The 12,020-nt window shown below is 50.0% G+C and overlaps 2 protein-coding genes across 2 annotated transcripts, besides 2 other annotated features; one reads left to right on the forward strand and one right to left on the reverse strand.

Annotated features, from left to right (window-relative positions):
• Nucleotides 1–746: 746 nt before the first annotated feature.
• Nucleotides 747–1,653, reverse strand: EKO05_0011289 (Ribonuclease P; the record flags this gene model as incomplete). Its single annotated transcript, XM_038944259.1, has 3 exons — nucleotides 747–1,368; nucleotides 1,484–1,534; nucleotides 1,583–1,653. 3 exons carry the CDS (start codon nucleotides 1,651–1,653, stop codon nucleotides 747–749), a joined length of 744 nt encoding a protein of 247 aa, XP_038792477.1.
• A 527-nt stretch (nucleotides 1,654–2,180) lies between these two features.
• On the forward strand, nucleotides 2,181–9,942 carry EKO05_0011290 (Ubiquitinyl hydrolase 1; the record flags this gene model as incomplete). Its single annotated transcript, XM_038944481.1, has 7 exons — nucleotides 2,181–2,718; nucleotides 2,772–5,638; nucleotides 5,687–5,848; nucleotides 5,897–6,047; nucleotides 6,102–6,768; nucleotides 6,856–7,647; nucleotides 7,692–9,942. The coding sequence occupies 7 exons, from the start codon at nucleotides 2,181–2,183 to the stop codon at nucleotides 9,940–9,942; spliced, it is 7,428 nt and encodes a 2,475-aa protein (XP_038792478.1).
• A 1,578-nt stretch (nucleotides 9,943–11,520) lies between these two features.
• Nucleotides 11,521–12,020: part of a dispersed repeat that runs on past the window's edge.
• Nucleotides 11,892–11,937: a tandem repeat.

Consider the following 12,020-nt stretch of genomic DNA (forward strand, 5'->3'; position numbering starts at 1 on the left):
CTGGAAAAGTGTATAATGACATGAACTGAATGACCCAAGGTCATCGAATAAACGATGCCTTTGTCCAACCCGCTGCCTCCGCTCACAAGACGCGCTCTACCGTACATTAACCTCAGATTGCCCATCCTTATCCTACAACCCCGCCCATCTAAACAGCCTTGTATACACCGTCTCCCCTTTCAACAACCCCAACCGCGACCAATCTCAATCTACATCCAACCCACTACAGAGAATGTATCCGCACCCCTCCCTCTCCTGCATCCGCACAATCAGCGATACACACAACAGCAATCAAGTTATGAGATTCCGCGTGTATCGTCTGCGACCACGCCATGCTGTACGGAGGAAATGGAGAAGACGTAAGGGAGCTGAGAGGGAGTGTGTTGGTGGAGTGGTGCTGTGGGATCATGATGAGCGTGGGTGGTTAGGGGTGTTTGGATGCGCTTTGAGACGAGCGTGAGGGTGTAGCGACGTTGGGAGATGGTCAAGAAGAAGAAGAATTGCAATATGTGTCAAGGCGAGCTTGTTGCGGTGTTCGCTGTATTGGAGGATCAAAGGGCGGTGGATTGGATTGGATTGAATATAGTCCTAGGTTTTTGGCGGAGATAAAACCGTGCTGCTGCTGCACGTTGATCGGCGGCTGTCTGCAGATGTGTGGCTTCGGGGCGGCCTTTCTATGGTTCTTCGCCCGTTAGAACAAGTGTGGGCTGGGCTCTTCACCTTCGTGTCATGCGACGCTGGGATTCTCAGTCTTGCTTGACAGTCAACCCTCGCCATTCGGGCTTTAACGCTTCGTCGACCCATGGACATTCTGTTGCCCCCACGTGCTGCCGCACGTACTCTTCTAATGCATTTGCGCCTGGAGCACCTTCGTAAATGCCTATCGCACCAACGCGTGGTATGTGTAGTGCGGATGCAAAGCGGGCATCATTGGAGGTTGGCAGAGCAACGAGGCGTGTAGGCGCTGATGTTTTGGATCCTGGTCTGGGCTGTAAGGTGGCGAGGTGGAGCAGTGTTGGTATGTGAGCGTGCGACGGGGAGAGAGATGGGCGAGGGTGTGTGAGGATGACCATGCTCAGTGGCCTCAGCGTGGTTTCTAGCTGCTTTTCGGTTTCATTTTCTGTTGCGGAGCCGTCCTTGTCGCTAGCACCTGACTCCCTGGTCGGCGCATTTGGTGGTGCAGTCCTGGTTGCCAGAGCTTCTAAATGTCTCGTCACACTGTTTAGGCCAACAAGAAGATGGAATCCGATGGCTGGCGGTGACGGCCGAGGATTTTCATGTGCATGGAGCCTGGTATCTCGTTTCCGCTTTTTGCCTTTCGATGGTTGGACATGTGTTCTGCGGTGCTCGCCAAGAGGCGTGAGTAGACTGGGCCAGTCAGCCTTCTTGTATCGGTTTCACTGCCTCTCACGTGAACAATCGAATTCCTCTGTGATTCAACGTCTGACCCAAAAATATCATGCGAGTCGCAGTTCTTACCTACTTGCATAGTAATTCTGTAACGACTTCCTCGTCTTCATGTGACACAGACGGCCTGGGAATTTCAGCATTTACCAACAGAGAATACTGTGAGCTCACGAACCATCTTGTTTCTGTGAAAGGCGAGGATATCTTGAAGATTGGCTTTGGCGGCTTCTTCACTGGCGGTGCCATGTCGCGCGTAAAGTTGCCCGAACCCAACAGGGCCGGTTCTACAGTCCGAAGATGTTCAAGGGCAGCGACTCGGCACGTGATAGTGGAAGTCTCCCGTGTCAGGCTGCAAGGCAACACAGTATGCGGAGTGCTGGGGAGTGCTGAGACGCTTGCATCGCCAGTGAAGTGAAGCTGCTAGTTTGCGGCCGGAGGTGAGCACGGAACGCTAAAAACCCTAGCGCCGTTGCCCTCCAATGACCGATGACGTGCAACAAGCTGCCCCGCGAGTCTTCGTGAATTAACGACGCGTTTGACAGCTCTCCACTACGGCGGCGCAATCACTAGCACATTCAATCCGACATTCTCATAGTGGTCGCCAGCAGCTACAGCTCATGTTGTCACTCGCGCACACGATTCCCACCCCTCCGCACGCGGTCCTTGCCCACTAAGGCTGGACCTGCCGCTGCAGCTGTTGCCTGTGCCTGCCGCAACGGACACGCCAAACCTTCTCGTGCAAACAACGCGCTGTCTCGCCAGCGCACCCAGTCATGAGTGCGCGAGACCATGACATAGTACAGTCTCAAGCTGCAGACGAGCCAGCGACCGCCTCTTCGCCCTCCCCACCACGCCGTGAACCTGAGGTAGACGCAGACGCCAACTTCACTCGCAAACGCCCTCGACTGGACGACGGCGCCGCCAGTCTGCGTGCAGTGTCGACCGACTCTGAATCTCCCAGCAAAGCAATCATGTCGCCACACAAGGAGATGGTCGCCATGACGATACGGGAGCACCTGGCCTCCTCTCCCGAGCTCGCAGAGGATGAGGAGCACACCCAAGTTGCTACTGGGCCGTCCATCAACCAAATTCCCACACCCACAGCCTCGCCTGTCATGGTAGATGGCGCGCAGGATGAACCAGCCAGTCCGCCTGTCATCGAGATCATCGACGACGAAGATGAGAATGAGCCAACAGCGACTTTCACGGTGCAGCTCAACGCCGAGGACCACTTCAGACGATTCCCCTACCGAGCGCGCTTCCGAAGCGCAATGGATGCTTTGCGCGAAATCACCAGCTACGTGCAGAAAAGTGAGTCGCTCGGCGCCATGCTTCTCTTGCACACCCCTGCTCACACGACCTAGACCTAGATATTCCTCATGATCTCCTTCCGTCCTTGGAGCAATGGCTCCGCGGCCTCCCTGACGGCCCTTCGGCCAATCTGCAAACCTTCTACGTGACCAAGATGGTCTTTTGGACCGACTTTGCAAACTTGGTGGACAAGCTTCTACGGCGGAGGTACCATTGGACGACTGCTCTCGCTGGCCAAGATGATGACATGAGCAGGTATCCTTTCGGAGACTCGTTCGGCGACGATGCGGCGGTAGACGAAGCTTTTTCTGGATTCTTCGGTGCCTACATGAAGCTTTGCTCCCATCTTTTCCTGGTCGACGTACATCTGCTGAACCACCCACGCTCCGACGCGGAGCAGTATTCTTCCCCTTTGATCAGCGAGAAGCATCTGCGCCACCTTCACACAATCTTTTGCCAAGAGAAAATACCGCTGTTTCATCTACTGCGTAGAGAACACGCTGTTGACGTGCGCGAAATCGGTAATCGCCTACACATGGAATTCCTCTCATCCAATGGCGCTCAGAACCTTCTGCGGCTAGCTGACGAAGCGTTCCGCAAAGTACCCATGTCCGTACAGACTTCTATCGCTATGTTCACGCCTCAGCTGTTGGGCACACTGGGCTGGACCATCAGTCGTTTTCCAAGCCCAAGCGGTGGCATCAATCCTAATGAATACTATCGCGGAACTCTGATGTTTTTCAGAAAGTACACTGAAGATCTCGAAGATCCGGCAAAAATCACCGATGCTAGTGTCGCAAGAGACATGATCGTATACTTCTCGGCCCTCATCCAAGAGATTTGCCAGTGGGAGCATCAGACCGCCAAAAGCCTAGCGCACGACCTACTGGATTTCCATGAACAGGGGTCACCTAACAGTTCCTCACCTGCAGATGCCAAGGCCAGTGCAGATTTCGATGACTATCTCCAATATCCGGACATTCTTCCTATTCTGATTGCGAACGCTTGGAAGTTCAAGTTGCTACGGAAATACATTGTCAAGGGACGAATGGAACTGCGCGTCATGAGCATATCTTTTATGGATACAGTCCTGGTTGACCTCCATCGCGAATACAACACTGTCGACTCAGACAAACATCCTGTCTTACGGTACATAGCCGATGTTCTTCTCCGCGGACGAGTCGTTGACTACATCATCAGCGTAGACTCACATCCGCAGCTGATCTCTCGAAGTGGAAACATCGTTGGCTTTCTCGTCGTCACCCAGCGATGGATGGACAGCCAAGCCGATGCCGTCTGGAATACCGTGTCCCACAGCCCTGATCCTCGCGTCGTCGCAGCTACCATGACTATGCTTCGAAACATTGTTGGGCTAATGAGTGCCTCGGATCATCTGTATCTCTGCTCGAAGATCCACGGCCTATTTATCGAAAGTTTCACACTGGATATACTGCGTTTTCTGCGGGAGCTAACTATGAAACTCCTCGATCGTCATCCTCCTGTAGACTGGAGTACGAGTAATGATACGGCACGACCTTGGAATGTCTGCGTCCGGTTGATACAGGATACTGCGCCTAGAGATGGTGCGACCAAGCACGACCTTGACCTCAACGCGGAAGCCGATGAGCAGTTACGGTTGTTAGCTCGAAACATACCGGAGCCAGACCAACACGATATCTACAGGAGATGCTTGAAAAACATCGCTGAGCGTTCTAGATCAGCTACGGGGTCGGTTAGAGTTATCTTCATTCTGACTTCTTTCGGCGATATCACATTCTTACAAAGCAACGAGGATATGGTACGCCAGATTCTTGAGGAATTGCCCTCCTTTGTCAAGACAGAGACTGGAAGCAGACCCCACACCTTTCAAATACCTGCTTTGCAATACAGGCTTGAGCTACTCGCACTGTTGGTCTATAGAATTGGCCAAATCATTCCTAAAGACCTCTACAACGACCTGTGGGATCATGTTATTGGCCAGCATGCCTTATCGGACCATGCTCGCGATCTGGCATGGGCTCAGCTGCTGGATGCGGTCAAGCTTTCGCCTACCAATGAGTTCTGTCGTCAGCTTGTCACCACGTATGTGCCGGTTATGGACCCGCGGTACTACACTCCGGGCTTGTATGAGTTCGTGGCTAGGTACAGCTTCCCTATCATACGAAAAACCATACAGGTTGATTGCGAGGATCAATTGCTCTTGCAGATTCCGGGCGGTAATCTTTTATGGTCGCTGATGCTGTCTAGCCCTCAAGGCACCATCGAAGAGGCAGCTTCTTGTGAACTCGCCACTAGATATACGCAGATCGCTCAAAGTCAAGAAGTCACTGTTCCGGAGGTCGAGATGGCACATATTGAGCTTGTTGAGCGGTGCATGGCAGAGTTACGGTCTGCCTTCAAACAGTTATGCGACGGATCCGATACAAGTAAGCTGGACGGAAGAACTCGGTTTGGTCGCGTTCTCGTATTTCAGAAGCGGATGCTCGAAGTAGTTCGACAAAAGCCCGAGTTCAATCGCGCGCGCAGAGCCGACTCCAAGGTCGAATCGATGGATATCGATGTTCCAGCCGCAAACGCCATCATCCTCCGATATCAATTCGAACGCGACAGGCAAAGCATAGCAATCGCGCCCGATCAAACGATCGACGACCTTTATCGTAAGCTGTGTCGCGCAACAGGGTGCACAAAAATCAACCTATTTGCTGGGGGTCAGAAGCTTAGCACAGCCCAACGTGCTGGTCAGAAGATTGCTGATGCCAACATCGGCGGTCAGCTCCTCGTACAACCAATTGAAAGAAGCGGAAGAGCACATGCTGTATCTGCACCAGTCGCTGGCTCTTCGGAGTTCGAGACAAATTTAGTCAAGTACTTTGACGAGATGTTTGGATGGATGGATGCAGATGATGCGATAAGTCCGCTGGTAAGTTTGGTGAAAATTTGAGCTCAGGTTGTCGCTGATGATATTCAGCTCTTCGAGTTTCTGACACTGTTTCCGTATCGCACCACGATCACAAACAGCGTGGTCACTGGCGAAGCCACACTCAACGGTCTGTTCCCAGCTGGGAAATTCTTCCAGGCGAAATACGCTACTCAAGCCATATACAGTAAACTCCAGGACCAGTTACGTAGTGTAAGTTCTCTCTTCCACAGGCGGGATATATGTGCTAACAATCTCCAGTCAGCTTTGGATGAGACCTTTTTGATCAACGCTATCAGACTACTTGATCATGCGCTACTCAGTAAAGAGCTGCTTGGCAACGAGATCTCCCTTTCGAGAGGATTTCCACTTGCGGCTGTACTTGTGAGTACCATGTTGGAGTTCCTCAGAGGTAAGATTCGCGAAAGCTGGTTCCTTCTAGGAAGCCAACATCTAATGTTAACAGAGCGTCCTTCTTTCGATCTATTAGCTGAATACTTCTCTGATGCGCCCGCATTGGCGAATCGTCTCATGGAAATCCTTGTGACCAGCCTTCAAACGACGAGTACGACCACGGTTACACAAGAGTGCTATGATACCATCACAGAAGCTTCTTTGTGCTCGTCTGCAGTCTGGCAGACATTCTGGACGCACCCTCAGGTTGCTCACGTCCATCGAGTGCTTCTGTTGCTCGATGAGCGCGAAAGCCTTCGAGAGCACATCAAGCTGAAGATCCTCTCCATTTGTGGCGGAGACCTTCCATCCTCTTGTCCGTTGGACAGAGCTGATATTGCTTCTCACTACTGGGTCGCCATTGCAAACATATTACCTGAAGTTGCTAATAAATCTGAGCAATCAGTGCAGCTTTTCCAGTTGGCTGAGCATGTCTTTCGAGCACATGATGAACATAACCGTAGCGAGGAAACACTGCGCTCACTCCTCCATAGCTGGAGCTCGTCGCTACTGGCTCACGAGCACTCCGAAATTCCTGGCCGCTACAAAGTTGACAATGTTGTCCTGGGTTTCACTAAACTACTATTGTGTCTCATACCCTCTTTGAAGTCTTACAAACGTCCCTTGAACGCTGGCGCACTCATTTCATCCATCTTCGAGAAGTTCCTCTTCACTAGACGGTACGTTGCACAACAATACTGTGCATGCTACACCGTCTTGGCTGCATGTCCAAGACTTATATCCGAGGCTTTGCTAACATGAGATAGCACATTGTCTATCAAGAGTACAGCGCACGAAGATGACTGCGCCTCGACTTCGCTCCCTATTCTCGACAGTAATACTCGACGGGAGCTCTATGATCTCATGTTGGCCCTGGTTGACGACAGCCACTCTTACGACTGCCTGCTTCAACTCAGCAGTGAGGTAGAGAACAAGGAAGTCGATAACATCATGCCCGGTGTATCAGTCGACCGTAGCGTCGAAATCCGTTCTCAAACAGGATATGTCGGTCTACACAACCCTCGTGCTATCTGCTACATGAACTCCCTACTAACACAGCTGTTCATGAATATGGATTTTCGACAGTTCATGCTGGGCATTGAAGTGAAGGACGGTAATGGGTCCCAGCGACTTCTACTGGAGACGCAAAAGCTTTTTGCGACTATGCAAAACTCTTATCGCAAAGCTGCTGACCCCCGCCCGTTTGCCGCATGTGTACGAACGCTGGACAAGACTCCTATCGACATTGGAGTGCAGATGGATGCCGATGAATTCTACAACCTGCTTTTCGACCAATGGGAGGCGCAGCTCGTGAGCGAACTTGACAAGCGAAGATTCCGCAGCTTCTATGGCGGACAGATGTTGCAACAGGTCAAGTCCAAAGAGTGCGAACATATTTCGGAACGAGCAGACTCATTCTTTGCACTACCGTGCGATGTGCAAGGGAAAGCCAACCTACAAGAAAGCCTCCAGTCCTTTGTGCAAGGGGACGTCATGGAAGGAGACAATAAATACAAGTGCGAGTCCTGCGGCGGCAAGTTTGTCGACGCAGTGAAACGGTAAGGAAGCTAATGTAAATCTGGAATGCCGCTAACCGCAACAGGACATGCCTTAAAACTGCCCCGGACAACCTGATCTTCCATCTTAAACGATTCGACTTCGATTTGACCGATTTCAGTCGGAGGAAAGTTCATGAGCATTTTGGCTTTCCAGAAGCGATCGACATTGGTCTCTACAACGTAGAACATCTTGGTGATCCTACAAAGCCACATACCGAAGACTTCTTTGATCTTGTCGGGGTTGTCGTGCACTTCGGCAACTGTGAGAATGGTCACTACTATTCTTACATCCGCAAGCGACCTCGTCCGACTGGCGACGCCTCACCTACTTGGCTCAACTTCAACGATCAGGAAGTCGATCCTTTTGATCCAGCAGAAATTCCCCAGAAAACATTCGGCGGGGCTACAGACGATGGTTACAACAGACAGTACAAGCTCTATTCCGCTTACATGCTGTTTTATCAACGGAGAACAGCTATCGAAAACGACCAACAGCGATGGGCTGTCTCTTCACAAGCACAGCCACCAAAAGTCGAGATTCCTCGATCCATCGAACACGACATCGACCTTGAGAACGAGCTCTTCCTCCGAGAGTACTGTATCCTGGACCCTTACCACTCGGCTTTTGTGCGACAGCTGAACAACACGTCACGTAGGATCAGTCACGGAATGTGTTCAGAAGATCACGTCCAAGAGGCTACCGCACTGGACATTTTCTTAGCACACCTTAGTCGGGTAGTCTGGCGTCAGCAGATTACTTCTATATTCGAAGAAGCCCTCGTTCATCTCCGTCGGTCCGCATTGTCATGCGAGGTTTGCTGCAATATTGTCCTTCAATGGCTGGCGCGAGACGAAGAAGGACTTCACAACCTGCTCTTGCGGTGCCCTCACGCAAGCATCCGGTCACAAACCCGATCGTTACTGGTCGACAGCCTCAAATTCCTCCGCGGAAAGGACCCTGCTCTGTATGGTGTGAGTGGTACAGACAGCGACACCGATTCAGATTCCGCAGCCATTGGTGCTGGGACTCTAAGTATCGTTGCAAAGCGATTTGTAACACTCGTAGAAGGATCATACAGATCTGCAAGAGCTTGGGATGATCTGTACCTGGCATTGACGCAAATAGCCGAAATGGGCAGTTCTGAGACAGCCGCGCTATTGGATGTTGGCGTCTTGGACCTTTGTTTACAATTGTTCTGTATGCATGCGCATGTCAGAGTCGCCGAGGAGCGTACTGAGTTCGTACGAGTCCTGGAAAAGAGGAAAAGCATCTACAACAGACTTGTCGGCTTTGTATTCACGGTGCTCTTACGCATGGATATTAACTTGCCAGTTTGCGATGGGTCGGATCGGTTCGCCAAAATCGACCAAGAGCAGATGCGCTTTCCGCTTACTCGACAGGAGAAGAGCTTGCTGCTATGGTGGCACGTTGACATGAAGGCTTTTGCAGTTGTGGACAAGATGGTGGAGTTGTTCGACCCGACAAAGACAGAGTGTTTCTATCCTGGAGAGGTCGTGAAGTGGATGGCTACTTCACTCGACGACCAAGTACAGCGAAGGATACTCATCATGATCGTTCAGGGTATTACAGAGCTTAACACTCCCTACTGCGACGCATATCTACGCGTAGCCTCATGCTACTGCGAGGTGGTTACCAATGTCGACAGTCTCGGCAAAATCTGTGACACGGTAGTCGCCACTGTTGCGACGATTGAACAACCGTCTGACGAAAACTGCGTTCCTGGTGGCGAGAACATCTTGTTTTTCTTCAGAGACCTGTGCAGGATGACCAACCCCTTTGTCTCAGCAGCGGACGTCTCGTGGTGTCTTCTTGACAAGAGCGACAGGTTCGCCATTCCATTACTTCTGTACTCTGAGGAAGTTGTTCGTAAAGGTGCGCACGATTTTGTACGCGGCCTTTACACAAAACACATGGAAGATCCTCAAAACTTGGACGAGGCCTACAAATGTGCACGAGCCACGGCTGCTGAGATCATCAAGAAGGTCTCACACGAATCAAGTTCAGGCACACCACGCTCTTATCTGGGCCCTATGCTGGAAACAGGCAATTTTCTCATTGAAATGCTTCATACTCTGGACAAGAGCGAAGATCCGAACTTTGTCACACTCAAGGATACCAACGACAAAGCACTCATCTTCCAGTGGCAAATCGAAGTCGAATCGAGAGTAAACATGTTACCCGAGAACAGCACCCCAATATCCATGGGTGAAGGGGTGTTTGATCAGTCGGACTATGGAAGTGAGTCCGACGATGTCGAGCTTCTTGATTCCTGAGGGATCAATTGACTTTTCTTCTTCCTTGCAGGCTCTCCGTCGCCTATCAAAGACTCTTCTAGCGCTGGTACATCGTCAGAAATGGTTCGCCAAAAATCCCCAAGGTAATTTTAGGAAGCCATGGGGCAAGATACGGCGCAAGGGAGAATATGATATGCGGCTGACGGGTTTTAATCTTGCGCGAAAGCGGGCGTTACTGGGATTACGACAAGTCTGTGCGTTTTGGAGTGATGAGCTATAGCATACGATGGAGTTTAGTTTGGCGTTTAGATGGGTGACGACAGGTGTTCAGGCTTAAGCCTTGTGTGGTAGTGGTCGGGAACGGTGGCATTGACAGCATAGCGTTGGCGATTGGCAATTGGGATTCCGGATGCGTTACGATCAACCACAAAGATGAGCATACAGCTTTGGCGTTCTAGCGATGCATACTCGATCGATACCCACAAAATCATCTTCAGCTTCCTCATATCACATTTTCCTTGCCGTGTGGTCTCTTCCTCGCCTTGCTCAGCTTCTACGCTCGAACGTTTCCACCTACACCCTTTTGTGCCTGCAGCTCAAACAGGTGTTTAGAACTTCTCCGGGCGTCCGTCGCTTTCCACCCACTGAGATCAGCTAATGGTCACGAAGCGCTGCTTGGCAACGCCATTTGAAGACCGAGATTCGCATGGAAACTTTCTCTTTGGTCCCCACGTAAGCAATGAATGTGAGACGTGGATCTGCACCTGAAGAATTAAAAACATAATGTCAGCATTGATCAAGTCAGCGGCGGAACAGACTTGCAGAAGCATTTATTGGTGTCGAGAGTCGAAAGCATAGTGTCGGCGTGAAAAACCCGCTTCTCGGGCGTGTTGTGGCATGTCTACGGAGTTTGAGCTGGAGGCTGCTTACCAGATGCAAGTTGTTGGGGTTGGGGTTTGTGGCATAGTCACTTTGGTAGGGGAATACTAGGTGTCACTTATTGAGGCGTTTAAGTTGGTGATCCTACGAACGAAGATTCTTCGGTCGTGTGAGTTGAGAATGCATTCGTGATGGGCAATATGGATGCAGATAAAGGAGCTTCTATATTCTCTTTGGCCTGCGAATTCGTAAATTTGGTCGTATCCAATTTGGCCGTATCGAGTTTATTTGTACTAGGCGGTCTTATGAGTTTCATCGCTCTACTTGGCCTACTTTCCAGAAACTCCGTGCTGTTGCTAAGGGTTACATATGCTCTTTCTAGTATATGTAGATCTTGAGAAAGGAAGGGAATTTGGTAACTATAAGAAAATCAGTCTTATTTGTAACTGATACAATCTTCTCGCATCGATGATATGAATCCAATGGAGAAACTAAGAGTGCAACTAGAGGCTGCGTGTTGAAGACATACACTAGCGCCGCTTCGGTACCAACTCAATGGCATCGTTCTTTCACATCGCCAGGGTCCACTCCATTATCACTCAGTACTACATACAATCTGGTGGCTCTATCGCGCAACCTTAAACACGCCATGTCACCGTGCTCAGTGCGGAATTGTCTCTACTTCTAGAGCAACGGTCGAAGTATCTGACGTGTGCACGCCGCACGCGACATCAGACCAGGAAGCAGGTCATCGGACCATGAGATTTAGAGGGCGGACTATAACTAAACCTAGATAGGCAGGCAACTATGCTTTAGCAGGGATCTCTAAAAGATAGCATAGTCTAGTACAGCTATATTAGGTATAGTAACAAGTTTTTACTAAGAGTTGTATAATAACTTAATTAAATATATTTTAGTTCTATTAAGAATATGTTTTTATAGTATAGTAGACCTTTTTTATATATTTAATCCTACCCTAAGTAACAGTAACTACAATAGCAATAAAAGAAAAGAGAGCAGCTTTAGTCTTTGTAATACTCTAGAAGTAGTTAAAATAGATCTTACTACTTAGCTAGGTGTTATTTAGAGTAGTAAAGGAAGAAATTAGGTATAGTAGATGTAAATATGTTTTATATATATTTCTAATATATTATAGACAAAGATCTAATTTACGCCTAGAAGTTTGTAGGGTACTACTCTTAATACTGTTAGGCTTAAGTATAGTACAGCACTGCCTC

This window comes from Ascochyta rabiei, chromosome 22 (genome assembly GCF_004011695.2).
Source record: "Ascochyta rabiei chromosome 22, complete sequence".
NCBI classification, from domain to species: Eukaryota; Fungi; Ascomycota; class Dothideomycetes; order Pleosporales; family Didymellaceae; genus Ascochyta; species Ascochyta rabiei.